Genomic DNA, 14949 nt, shown 5'->3' with positions numbered 1-14949 from the left:
AATTACATCACATCTTACATACACTGTCAAGAGCAAGATTAGTGCTATGCCAACTCAAGTTACCACAATACATGGATCTATAAAGTGAAAATTATTTAGTGAAATTTACATAATTCCTAGGATATGAATACTATAATGCATTAGAGAAAGCTTTTCACTAAATATTCTCATCAAACATTATGGACAAGTAAGTAAACCAAGTTAAGTGAAAACTAACTGCTTTGAAGGTAAGGGACTCATTCTGTTATATTTTATTTTACAGACAATTTCCAGTATTTATAAAACATTCTGTAAACTAAAAACAATACATTTCTTATGACAAAAGGAAAAAAGGGTGTGTGTGTGTGTATTTGTCCATCAATAACCCACAACAAAAAGGTCAGTCACACTTGTAATCCACATTTAACCGGAACCTAAGATGGCATACTAGCATATATGCTATTTCAAAACATCAAGCATTACCTTGCCATTGTTGTAAAAACACCTTGCTATTATCAAAAGTAATGATTCATGGGAAGTGAGAGAGGGAGGAGAGTTACACCCTATCTGGTAAATTTCCATGCCTGTAAGACACTTTAATCCCTAAACAACTCATATTAAAAAGACATACTATACTGTTATAGCAACTTTAGAAAACTGTAAACTTTAGTGCACAGTATAGATACATGGCGAACACCTTCAAATAACGTCTACACATATCAGGTGCACTGACTTTATTGCATACAGCCTCTATGTAAACGTATCAAATGTAACGTTGCAATGACACTGACCATACTCTACAGTAATCCTTTTATATATTCCACTCTAGCAGTTTAACTACACAGTCATGATCATCAACTCTTTCAAGAAAGTTAAAATCATTTATTCTTACAACCAAAAACCACATCTAACCTATTAACACTAAAGTTTTCAAAACCTTACAATCACTTGAAAATTTTCTTTGGTAATATTCTTTCTTTCTGCATCCAAGCACCATACATGAATATACTACATGTATAGTCATTGTATTTCAAAATACTGTACTCTAATAAGTAATACTGTTTTAGTACATCCAGCAATCATCATACAAAAAACAACTGAAAATAACAATACAAAATTCAAGGCTACACAGGAAGGCTGATTGTCAACAAATACTAACTTTGAAAGAGTCCAATAAACAAACTGATATACATCGAGTAATCAAAACACAAGTAGATTTCTTGCTCCTTGTTCTGAATTCTGTGAGTAATTAAAATGTTACATCTATCTACCTTCCAGATAAAACAAAAACTTCATTTACATACCACTCGTAAAGGCACTTTGAAGCATATGAACCTCGTCCCAGGGATCTGCCTTCCCATGGACTTGTAAATCTCCCATCTAAAAAGAACAAAGGTAAAAATAATGTAAGAAAATGGGTGCATTAACTATAGGTTACAATCATAATGACAATATGCTCTTTTAAATTGAAATCCTGAAGAATAACTTTAGTATTACCTGACATTCAAACCAGTAATTTACAATGCTATACCCAGTATAAGTCTGAACATTCATCAACTGATTCTTTAAAAAACTGGGTTATTCAGCAGGTCTGAAAAGCAGCCCCATTTCAAACCTGTTCAGATTCCGATAAAAATCCCAGATTTGAAGCAAAAAATTCAGGCTACTCCACCAACTTGGTTATATTCAATTTCCAAAAACATAACTGGTCATCTCCAGGGAGTGATGTCATAGGGTGGAGTTTAGCTCCTCCCACCAGGGTTGGTAGTTAGTCTACAGCATCTATGAGGATGAAACTGGAGATAAAATGGATCTGTCATTTCATGAGGCTCAGATGCTAATATCATCTTCTGCAGCTTGAAGATATGGTGTCATCAATCTTGGAGACATGTGTGGCAGGCCTTTGTACTGTTATACACATGTATGTCAAGCAATAATCCCAATTTGTTAGCATCATACTATTCCTACCTGCAGCAATGGTTGGTTACTATGACAGGAGTGAAGAGCACCACCCCTCAGAAAATAAAATTTTTAAAAATATCAGATGCTGCAGAAAGTCTTAAATGAAGGTGTCCAAGTTCAGCTCCTCAACATTTTGTATTCATGGCTCAGGAAGTTTCAGACCCACATTCAGCAAAAAGCAAGAGCTTTTAAAGTGAAACATACGGTTTGCTCTTTAAATGGTTTAATGCTAAACATGCCAAAAAGGAAGCCCACCTCAGGCCCTCTCATAACAGAGAATTCACACATCTTCTACCAAGAATGAAAAGCACAAGAGCTGGGTGCCTTACAGGATGGATAGTTAGGAACTTCAAGACCTATCACAGAATCAAGCAACGACATATCAATGGTAAATGTAAGTCTACTGATGATGACATTGCTAAATGCTACAAGGCCTTCAGATAGTTGAATATAACCTGTATACTAGCCTGATGTATAATGTTGAGATGATAGGTCTACTTCAGACAACTGTACACTTTAGTGCACAATATAGGGACGCAGCAAACCTCTTCAAGTAACGTCTACAGTGCACCACAAAAGGTGCATTTACTGATGAACTTTGGCAAGAATACAGGAAAGAGTTGTGAGTCTTATGGCATCTTAGGGTTTTCTCTCACTAGACATTATGTCAAGCCCATCATCCAGCAAATGAACTAGAACAAAACAACACTTTCGTAATTCACTTGACAGCCAATGTTACTTCTTCATGTATCTTCAAACCTCGGGGTCTTTAAGAAATTAATAAGCAGCAACAGTTCATATTTTGCATAAGCGACTAATTTTCACCCTCTCTCCACCAGACTTCTACCATTTACAATGCCTTTTACCTTGAAAAATGTCAGAGTGTTGGCAATGTAAAGATCATAGCAAAAATAATGATGTTATGCTGTAGTATGATGAGGATGACCAGGGCAAAATTGTGGGCTCAAAGTATAAGAACATCCTACAAACTGTTCAAGAGGCCCAAGCCACTATGTCCAGGCCAAACTTCAAAGCAGGATGTTGTGGACTGGGTACAGGAAGATGACAGATCACCAATGGTCTCACCGATATCATCAGATAAATAATCATCTCAGGTGTTGCCAACCCTCAAGAACTAAACAAGGGTGTTGATGACCACTAAGCCCATGAAGATTGTTGATCTCCAGGCCCAGTTAGTTGATTCAGAGCACCAAGAACCTGTAGCAGGGCCATATTTTCACTGCTTTGTACTTGATGTAAACATTAGAATTAAAATGAGTGGCAAGTTGAATGTTTCTGTTTATAATATTTCAAAATACTGTACAAGTTGGCAGTTGTAGAACTGTATGTCTACACATTTTATTAATACAAAAAACTTTTATTGTATGATTGTAACATTAGTACAGGTGGCAATGATATTTACCAATGCAAACTATCTATGCTATACTTCACCAATAGGAAAAAAGTTAGGAGCTGGGGAGTAAGTGAACACGTTGGAAAATCCCTTTCAGGGACTGTTGTTCAGACATACTTTACAATTACACATTGATACTGTATTTACAAATAAAGTTCTTACAGCTGACATACAAACATGGTTAGCAACTAACAAGGTAGATGACCAATTTTTTTAAAAGTATTTGATTATTAAAAAGGGGTTTGGTCCTGAGGAAGACGAATAATCAGATTTATACTGGATCAATGTTACAGAAAGCGTACCATTCAAAATTCAGAATCAATGAACATTACAAACAACAAGTTGCCCTAGCATCAAGCAATCCATGAAAGACAGGTTTTCATGTTGGGAGGATAACCCTATACGACCATGTGAATAATGAACAGCACCCAAAAATATCATGAAGTAGAGGTTCTATTCATGCAGACATATATCAAAGAACCCAGGTACTGAACCAGCTGTTTATAACAAAGTTATAAACTTGAAACTTGAACACAGCACTGGGACTATGCTTGTGGTAGGTATAGCCAAGATGGTTGCAAAGACAAGACTTTCATTTCAGCAGCTAGCCTCTAACAGTTATCATTTCTTTACCAACATATTCTGCTTTGTTGAATAAGGACGGGTGACTGCTTCTAATCATTCATCTACACAGCACACCCCGCATTCTCATGAATGATAGGAGTGCAACAAATAAAATATAAAAAAAAGATGTAATTTCCTCGAATTCGCTTCTACCTTACCAACACAAATCACTTCAATTTAGAATGAACATGCAACAGCAGCAGAACTAGGGAGAAAAGTGGGCAGCTAAGTATAAGATGCTGTCTACCTTCAGACCTTCCCAAACTCAAGTCTCTTAAATTCTGAAGCTTACTTCTAATGGTGCAAATGCAATGATTTATCTATTTCGCATGAACAGGTCAGAAGTTCATTTAACCTCAATAAGAAGGTCATTTAACATTCAAGGATAGCAAGCTCATTCAACTGTACAAAAACTATAATCCACGAGTTTTGGGTCTTCTGCAATCCTTCCAGTAATACAGATGACAACAGCATAGGGAGAACAGCGAGCACCTCTCACTTGCCTTATGTCACCATTCACTTTTTCCTTCGACAGCAGGGACAAAGCAGGGTGGCTGAGGTAGGTTTAATCTATAAAAGGTTTTAGGTAGTATACCTAGCAAAAATACAAATTGTAATGAATAATTCTGAAATGAAATTTATACTTTGGATAATGACCTACTGTAAGCTAGCTTACATTTTCATACTGCAGGTGCAATTAGCATTCAAAGAAAATGACATTTTTATAATAAAATAAAGTTTTATGTATACTTACCAAGTAACTACATAGCTATTAGTTTCTAACTTCCACAGCAGCTTAAATTTTGAAATTCAAGGTAGCACTTCTGTTGTTTTGGTGTAGGTAACTCGCAACATCCACTTTCGGGGAAGAATAGGGACAACACAGCTGAAGAGCTCAATTCTTTTGTGCCCTATGTCCATGAGAGGGGATGAGGGAGGGCTCCAATCATGCAGTTAGTTGGTCAGTATATACGTATAAAACTTTATTTTATTATAAAAATGTCATTTTTATATAAGTAACTTAACAAGTAACTATATAGCTGAATACCACACTGACAGGAGGTGGGATACATGGACATATACTACTCAAAAATGCCCAGTAACAGGGATGAATTTGAAATAGAAAATTAGCTAGCATTGGTGAATTGCCTGGTGAGAGCTACAGCAGGAAGGTACTGCCTCTGGTCAGTGCTTATCTCAACCCCTAGTGGCATGGCGGTAAAGCCATGGGGGGCCTCTACTTCGGCGGGAGCTTTGCAAACAAGGAATACTCCGATGACTGCCAAAGCATTACAATATAAAACAAGTGCCCTTGCCCTGGGTGCAGTACCACAAAAAACAACCAGGTAACTGCTACCTACACATCACATAAAACAACCACTACCCATCCATCAAAAAATGACTGGTGGGTACTCTAGGTACACAGTACCCCAAGCTTCCCAAAACTCGACAACCTGTATCAAGGCAAGGAGATTGAGAAATAGAAAGAATACCTGCTATCCTTCATCCCCCAATACCATGCCAGCCATGGATAACGGACCTAAGGTTCTGCAGTTTTCGTATACTGTCTCTACATCACTTAAATAATGATAAGCGAATACTGAACTACACCTCCAGTAGGTGGATTGAAGGATCGTGGATAGCGATAAGTTATGCTTGAAAGCCAACGAAGTAGTGACTGCTCTTATCTTGAGGGATTTGACTTTACAAATAGGTAAGTCATCCTCTTGAATTTCTGAGTGTGACTTGGAGATTACATCCCTCAAGAAGAAAGCCAAAGCATTCTTGGACAGCGGACGGGAGGGATTCTTGACCGAGCACCAGAGGTTATGAGAGGGGCCTCTGATCATTTTCGTCCTCTCAAGATAATGTTTTAATGCTCTTACCACACAAAGAGCTCTCTCTTGGTCTCCTGGTCCAAGGATGTCCGTCAGATTTTTGTTAGTGAATGAACAGGCCAGGGACTGGACGGAGTTTCGATTCTTAGCCAAAAAGCCAAGAGTGAACGAGCAGACTGCATCTCCTTGTGAAAATCCAACTTCCCTATCAGAGGCCTGCAGTTTGCTAATCCTCTTGGCCATAGTCAAAGCAACCAGAAAGAGGGTTTTTCTTGTTAAATCGCTGACAGATAAGGAGTGAAGGGGCTCAAATGGAGGGCCCAAAAACCATTTAAGGATAACATCCAGGTTCCAGGATACCGAAGTTGCCTTCTCTTGCTTTGAAGTGTCCAAAGACTTAATCAGGTCAATAATGTCTTGACTTGCAGACAGATCCACATCTCTATGTCTAAAAACCAAATATAGCATAGCTCTGTAACCTCTGATAGTAGATTTACCTCCTCAAGAAGGACTCAGGAAGAGTAGAAAGTCTGCGATTGTGCTACAGAGGTTACAGAAGAAGAGAAGTCATGTTTTCAACACTATCTGCGGAAGACTGCCCACTTGGCCTGGTAAAACTTAAAGGAAGACACATCTACACTTTGCAATCGCTTCTGCAGCTGGTCTTGAAAAGCCCTTTTCTCTGACAAGCTTCCTGACAGTTTGAAGCCTGTCAAAGCAAAAGCGGATAAGCCTTGGAAACGATGGAAGCATGGCTGTTTGAGAAGACTTTGTGGCAGAAGTCTTGGGAAGTCCACCAGCAGCCTGAGAAGGTCTGGGAACCACTCCTTCTGCGGCCAAAATGGAGCTACCAGGGTCACTGACATGTTGCTGTGGGAGAGAAATTTGTTTACGACTTCTCTCACCATGCTGAATGGTGGGAAGGCGTACATGTCCAGGTTCGACCAGTCCTGGAGCACTGCATCTGTTGCCCATGCCAGAGGGTCCGGGGACTAGAAAAAAATACTGTACAGGGGAAGGCAATGATTCTTTGACGTTGCAAACAGGTCTATCAACGGCTTTCCCAACCGTTTCCACAGGTTGGTGCACACCTGCGGATTCAGTGTCCATTCGGTAGGTTGAGTCTGTCTGCAGCAACTTAACTCGTCCGCTAGGGCGTTTAATTTGCCCTCGATGGAGTGTGTGACACTCCTGGTACAATTACCCTGCGCCCAGAGGAGGAGATCCATGGCCACTTCGTAAAAGGAAAGGATTGAGTACCTACTTGGTTCTTGATGTAAGCCAGTGTGGTCGTATTGTCCGAATGGACCGCAACTGTTTTGTCAAATGTCGCTACTGCAAAACACTGGAGGGCTAAATGAACTGCCTTCAGCTCCTTCACATTGATGTGGAGCTTTCTCTCCTCCTAAGACCATGTCCCTGAAACTTCCATATTCTCTAAAAAGAGCCCCCAAATCCAGATCGTCTGAGTATATGGTTAGGTTGGGGCTCAAGAGGATGCTGCGACCTTCCTTTTAAAAACCTTCCTTCTACAAGCCACCACCGAAGGTCCTCCTTGATCTCGGGAGTGACGGGGAAACGAACAAGTCCAGAAGGTTCTTCCTGTGCCAACTGGTCTTTAGGAAGAATTGCAATACTTTTGTGTCGAGTCTTCCTAAAGGTACGAACTTCTCAACAGATGAGAAAGTGCCCCAGTACACTCATCGATTCATTGGCCGAGCAGGACAGGAGAGAGAAAGTTCGTACTGTCCAGAGGCAGGACTGGGCTCTTTTGTTGGACAGAGAAGCCCGAAAACTCAGAGAGTCGATCCTCATCCCTATATAGAGAATCTATTGAGTCGAGACTGTGACTTCTGCAGGTTGATAAAAAAGCCCAATTCTTGGGCAAGAAGTGTCTTCTGAAGGTCCTCCGTGCATCTTGCTCTTGAGGGGGAGTGTAGGAGCCAATTGTCCAAATAAAGACAGACGTTGATCCCCATAAGATGGAGCCACCTCACCAGAGGAGCAAGAACACAGGCAAATACTTGAGAAGCTGTAGAGAGGCTGAAGCACAGAGCCCGAAATTGGAAGACTCTGCCCTGGAATGCAAACCTCAGGTGCTTCCAGGAGTCTGATGTACAGTACTGTGACATGGAAGTATGCGTCCTGCATATTGATAGTCACCATCCAATCTCCCTGGTGAATGGAAAACAGGACTGAATAGTTCATTTCCATCCTGAATTTTGTTGCCTGAACAAAGAAATTCAGAGCACTGACATCCAGGACAGGCCTCCAACCCCCCGATGACCTGGGGACAACAAACAGACGGCTGTAGAAACCTTCCAAGCCTATGTCTTTGACCATCTCTAAAGCTCTTTTCCTGAGCAAGGAAGAGACTACTTCTGACAGCGCCAAAAACCTCTCTGAGCCTACCGAGTACACTGTCAAGCTGATGGGAGATGACACTAAAGGAGGTTTCTCCCTGAACGGCTCTTTATTTCTGGCTTCCCATTTGCCCCAAAAACGGAAAAGCCTGGAACACGGACAGGATCCTCACTTGCAAGAGGAGGATTTAGTGGATGAATTCTTGATGGGTCGAACTGACCAAAGGTTCGTGCACAGGCGGGCTGGAACTTTGCTCTGCCGCCTCGAGAGGGCTGCTGTTGAAGCGGGAAGTCTGTCTTGACTAAAGGAGACCATAGGACCACATCCTGACTCTTTGGGGCGCTTGGTAGACTGTGCCAGCAGATCTTGAGCTGATTTCTTCTGTAATTCTGATGTTCCACTGTAGCACGAAGAAACAAACTAAAATGGTCCAAGGGCACAAAAAAGGAGAGTCAACCTTTGGGAGGGAGTGACCTCTTTTGTGTAAACGAACACCACTGCTCCCTTTTCTTGAGAACTCCAGAAAACAAGGCAGCCAGTTCTTGGGAGCCATCCCTAATCACCTTATCTGTGCATGAGAGGACTCCCAGCCAGTCCAAAGAAAAATTCTCTTGAAGAGTGGTGCAGTCTTCAATCTTCCTAGCTATGGGGCCTACAGTCCAGTCTAAGAAACTGAAGATTTCGAAGACCTTGAATACTGTATGTTCCGAACTAAATAGTCCAATTCTGAAGATGTAAACATCTCAGCGGAGGAAAACGCTGACCTACGCACAGAATCAATCAGGCTGGGGAAGTCCCTTGGGGAGGAGGCAGAAACTCCCAAGGAAGGAGCTTCCTCAGTGGCATACGAAAGATACCTCCTTTTCAATATGCGAGAAGGAGGGGCACACAAAACAGCCTTGCCGAGATCCCTCTTCTCTGTTAACCAACCATCATTCCCGGATAAGGCTTTCTTTGATGAGAAGGAAAGGACCATCTTGGGCAGCCTGGAAGACTCTGCAGGCTGTCTCATCATAAACGCTGAACAAGGAGACGTTGGGGTCGCTAGAACGAAGAAGGTCGTATAACTAAAACAGGAAGTATTTCAAAAGAGCTGCGTGACCCACAGAAGGTTGCTCCTTCTCGATGTCCTCACCATTGGACGAAATTGGAGCAGCTAGGTCCAATGGATCCTGAGTCGCTGTAGGAGGCTTCTGTAGGAGATTCAAAATACTGTCCAGATGGCACTGGATAGGTTCCAATGAAGGATCCTGAACAACAGGGGTATACAAACCCGCCAAGCCAGACCGAAGACACAGCGTTTGGTGCCAGGAATGCGGCACCGAATGCTTGACAGATGCTGGCACTAAGCGGACAGGTGGATGCACAGACACAGGTAGATGCATGGGCACAGAAAAACACTCGGACACGGGGCTCTCGGACTCTGAGCACTCGAACACTGGACACTCAGATCCGCTGCTGGCTCGGAACACTTCTTGAAGGAAGAAGACCACTTGGACGCCAAATACTGGCGCTCTGCCACCGAAGGCTCAGGAGACAAACGACTGGGGCTGTCCCAGAAGCTACAGGTAGGCTTGAGACTATGCTCCTGTTCTCTAGGCCGCTTACAAGGATGCGGGGAAATGCGCTCAGCAGTGGATGCATGCTTTTTCAATGGCCTAGAAGCACTAAAAAGCACCAACTATGTCCCTTACCTGCACTGGAGTCCGAATCACTGGACGACAATGCATGCACTTCCAGCTGGATGCCTTTCCAGTGGCTGTCCACAGAGCCCTGGGATCTATGTACAACAGGCTCAGCTGAGGGGACAACTACCCGTGGGCAAAACCCACCGACCTCCCTTGGACCTCTGGTTTGCCTCTTCCCAGGTTTAGGGGTCTGACAGGGACCTTCGTCTAGGAGCAACAGTGGGACAAGTAATCACCCCCACTGACACTACACTTGCACCGTGATCACTTGCACTCATCTTGTCGATGAGACCCTTGACTGAAGCGCCAGTTTAGGATATAGTATTGACCAATAGACAGAATTTCTAGTCTATCCTGGCTTCGAGGCTGGCGATGGCATTGGGTTTGGTTTGGAAGGTTGGGAGCTAGGTAACAGAGTTGCTGGAAAAGTTGGAGGGCTGGTAATGGGGAAAAAAGCAGTCACCAGCATAGAAAGAACAGATATATCAGGAGAAGAAACCTGGCTAGCAGAACCCCTAGCTTCAGCTCTAGTCGTTGCCTTTCTCTGCCTATTTCTTTGAAGTTTGTCAAGATGTATATTCAAAGTCTTCCATTTCCCCTGATCCCAATCCCTACACTCTTCACAAGTTAGATCAGAAGAAGAAATTTGCCACCTGCAATAACAACAAATAGTATGTGAGTTGTACTTGGATGACATCAGTCTGGTATTGTAGCCTTTGCTGCAAAACCGGAAACTAGTCGAACTAGAATCAGACATAATCAAAAAGTCACAATCAGGAAAAAGTCTGTCAAATCTAGCTAGGCTAACTGTAATTAGCTAGAATGCAACCACAAGGAATGAATACTTCACCAAAGACAGCATGGCCACAACCATCTGGTGAAAAAATCAAAACAAAAGCTGATAAAAAAACCGATGACCAGTCGTTGACCGGCAGAAACGAATCGAGCTCTTCAGCTGTGTTGTACCTATTCTTCCCTGAAAGTGGGCAGGGCGAGTTACCTACACCAAAACAATATAAGTCCCCCCCACGCGAGTTTCAAAATTTAAACTGCCATGATAGTTATAAAATAATAGCTATGTAGTTACATGGTAAGTTCACCTGTTCTCCACCAGGTATGTGTGTGTGTGTGTGTGTGGAATGTTTTCATTCTAGTCACAATTCTTCTTGACAACCCACTAAGATTTTGGGAGGCTGGGAGGGATTTGTACCTTAACAGTAAAAATTTTATTATAAAAACTGTCATAATTTGGGATGAATCTTACCTACTGTTCAAGTCAGCCGATCCCCAAATTGAGAGAAAGATGGCAGGTTAGTGTAGCTAAAGGAACATCCGCTATGGAGCAAGACTTTTGTGAACAGCAAAGTCAGAGATACCTTACAGAGAAACCCACCTCTTCAGAGGCAGTATCAAAGGAGAATCCTATGCATCAGCCAAACAAGCCCAACAAATGATAATCCACAATTAACCCCTTCGCCACTGGCCTGTTGCACTGCCGATAACGCTTTGCATACCGCATGAGACCGCGAGTATATCAGTCATCATTTGCTCCCACTAAACTTTCTGTTATTCATATTTTTCATTTATATTCTTATGTGAAAACATTGTGTACATACCAATGAATATTTTTCACCACATTGGCTACACACACACACACACACACACACACACACACACACACACACACATATATATATATCGATAAGAGGAATATTTAGTGGAAAAAATATTTAGTGGAAAAAATAGAAATAATAGTAAAGTAGTAGAAATAAAGTAGCAGAAAAAGTAGTAAAGTATTAGTAAAATAGTACTAGTAGTAATAGCAGTATATACTAGTTTTCTTACGGAAGCAGTTAGTATACATCAATGAATGTTTATGGCATTGGTAATAATAATAATAATCATAATCATAATAATAATAATAATAATAATAATAATAATAAAAAAATTCAACAGTAATACCACTACTACTACAACTTGTAGTAGAAAAAATGATGATAATAAAAATTACATGTTAGTGTAAAAAAATGAAAAGTTTTCAAAAACATAGTACACTTTCCTGTTGACCAAAAATACTCCTCTGCCCGAGCATTCATCCATTCACACAGTCTGTCAATATCATCATCACAAAAAAAGAAACAAAATGCATCTCGTGGGCAGGTGAAGTCGGGTGTGCAAACAGAGATCCCATTGTCATCCGTGAAATCGGGGGGTGGGTCTGGGCGCTTGTCACAAAATGGATCTGTTATGAACTGCCAACCTTCATCGACAATGGGTTCAATGTCTTCTAAAATCTCGATGTTGCTGTCATCCTCTAAGCAACTATAACAACTATCACTATAATCATCTGACAGATATTCCTACCCAGGATCTGAAATACTATCATCCGACATCATGATACTGAAAAAAATAAAACCTGTAAAATAACTGCAATCAAAGGAGAAAAAGTTTTAGCCTTTGAATCCAAATGGTTTACTCACAAGATCGTGACAATGTTTCATACATAACAGCTTGAGGCGCACTGACATGTGCTGCTGGACGATACCTTATAATATCCCAAATGAATATGACGTCACGGCGACCATCGGACACTCATTGGCTAGAATGAATAGTGGGTGGAGCTTCTGCACCTCTCTCTCGTACACAATACTACGCCTGAAACCCATCAAGCTGAAGAAAACAGCTCTGCTTTTAGAGGAGGGATGAAAGACGTATAGGCATACGTCATGGTCTTTATTACTGTACCGTAAAAGACGTACATGTGTACGTCCCGGTGGCGAAGGGGTTAAAAGAACCATCTCCTTGTAGTTTTCCAGAGTTCTCAAAAGAAATCTCTATCTCTTGTGCAAAAATGGAATTACACCTCCATTGTGCTGTATGAACTACATCTTCTAAAAGATTTTGCCTTAAAACTGTTCTTAACCCTGAATAAGGACAGGAAAGAAAAAACAGCATCCCTCTTCATTTTGCAAAAAAGCTTGGAGTTCACTCAACCTCTCTGAAATAAGCAGCAACAGAAGCCTTACCTAAGGATTCAAAAGATTCTGCAAATGAGAATTTAAGACTATTCAGGTTCCAAGTATAAGAGGTTTACATGATGCCTTAAGGATTTCAATTTCAAAAGACTTAGACTTCTTTGAGATCCAAATCATATGCAATGTTTAGCTGAGTACGTTGTAAGACAGAAGAAAGCATTGAGCTATAACCCTAAATAGCCTGGACTAACAGATTTTTGGCATATCTAAGGAAGCAAACAAACTTTATTATATTGTCTAAAGAGGTACAGGCGCTGGAAATCCTTTAAAACAAACACCAGAATGTTAGACTGCTTAAACTAACCCTAGGTTAGTTTAGGTGGTGGGTTCCAGGGAGGTGAAACCCCTGCCATCGAGGTGAGGACCCTATGCCAGGCTAGGTTAAATACACCCTAGTCTTCCACCTGATATATATATATATATTTTCTCAGCCTAAATCCTTGCTTTCAAACTACAGTCCCCCATAGTGTAGGATATAAGGTGGGTCCAATATCTCTAAAATCGCATTTTTTAACGTAAAATGTATTTTCCCAACATACAAACCTGAGGTCCTTTACATATGGGGATACTTTTGGCCGTAGCTGAACATACGCCACAAAAGACTTACAAGGCACTAGTTGGTATCACTTCCAGCTGGGCATGAGGTTGGCAACTGTGGGGAACCCACGGTGCTAACTGCCCAGATTCACCCATCAATTCTCTTTCTGGCCTCGTGTAGGATGGACGTTTTTCTGCGCTCTCTGTTCTTTCCTGGCTGCGAAAGCTACAATCACAGTGTGTTTGTTCCTTTTTGCGTTTGTGATCTTGTGTATTTGTGCGTGTTTGTGAGATGGCTAACCTTCCCAAACCCTAATGAAATGAATATCAGAAACATTCACACCACACAATAAATAATGACCCAAGACGACCATATTTTCAACTCCAAAATGCAACTGGCTTATGGTTTAAAATAAAAATTTACTATTCAATTATTCTTTTCACTTGTAGCTAGTACGATGGTACAAATTGCACCAAATATTTTAATGTTTCTCATAAAACTAAATTGGGATAACTTCAGGGAAACTAAAACTGGATGAGAGCTTGGCAATAATTTCTTCAGTCAGCATCCCAAGACTATAGGAACAGGTGTGTAAAATATGCACCTCATACAGGCAATACTGATAAGGCAGGGTGAAATTCAAGTTAAAGAGCACCTTAAAAAATATGAAAAACAATCATTCTTGAAAATGGCCAAGTTTGCAGATCTTGCAAGTTAGTGATACACTGCCCCTTTGAACAACCCACTCACTGGTTTTGTTTTTCATCAGTTAACCAACTGTTGCCTTTTTGGTAAACCTTGAAACTACTACCACACCCTTCTAGGTTTAACAACTTCCTGCTATGTGCAAAATAGGCACCACGTTTAGTACCAGCCCCTTGGGGATGAACATAAAGCAATGACTGTAAATATTATAAACATAAACAAATGACAACAAGGACAAAAGACAGTAAATATTCCGTTTGGTGACTGGCAAGAACCAGGCTGCAGTAGTAGTTTAAATTTTTACCTGATTTTCTTCTTTCAAAGCTTAGGCCTAATCACTGTGGGCTAGGGCAATAGCCTATGTCCTACATGACCATGCATAACCAAAACAGTTACTTTTTGATAACCAGATATAGTGCTGCATGACAAACTGAAATGAATCTTAGAATTAGCCTAGGCTAATCCTAATTGCCTAAGCATATGTCATACTAGATAATGTACAATTACACAAAGAAACTCAGTACAAGGTTTGTAACATTATAATAAGGTTAGCATAGGCCTTAGCCTAGCTATTGCAGCCTGTGGCAAGTTACTTGGTTGTGATGAATAGCCTATGCCTAAACTGTATCCAAAATTCAAAAGCACTTCCCCAAATTCCAGTTTAGGCTACTGTAAATCTTTCCATACAATCCAAGGACAATGTTCGTTTCTGGTCCGAAAATCCCTATTCGATTTTGTATTATACCTTTTGAGTCTTCATAAAAAAATGAAAAAATACTATTACTTGATACCCCAAGGGCTA

At 41.0% G+C, this 14949-nt stretch overlaps 1 protein-coding gene across 1 annotated transcript in view; it reads right to left on the bottom strand.

Moving 5' to 3' along the window:
- LOC136834057 (mRNA-capping enzyme) overlaps positions 1-14949 on the bottom strand; it is a 289989-nt gene that overhangs the window by 274362 nt on the left and 678 nt on the right. The window contains 1 exon segment of the mRNA XM_067096314.1: positions 1284-1359. Coding sequence (XP_066952415.1) covers positions 1284-1359 — 76 coding nt within the window.

This window comes from Macrobrachium rosenbergii, chromosome 53 (assembly GCF_040412425.1).
Source record: "Macrobrachium rosenbergii isolate ZJJX-2024 chromosome 53, ASM4041242v1, whole genome shotgun sequence".
NCBI classification, from domain to species: domain Eukaryota; kingdom Metazoa; phylum Arthropoda; class Malacostraca; order Decapoda; family Palaemonidae; genus Macrobrachium; species Macrobrachium rosenbergii.
This window is presented reverse-complemented; position numbering and strand designations above follow the sequence as displayed.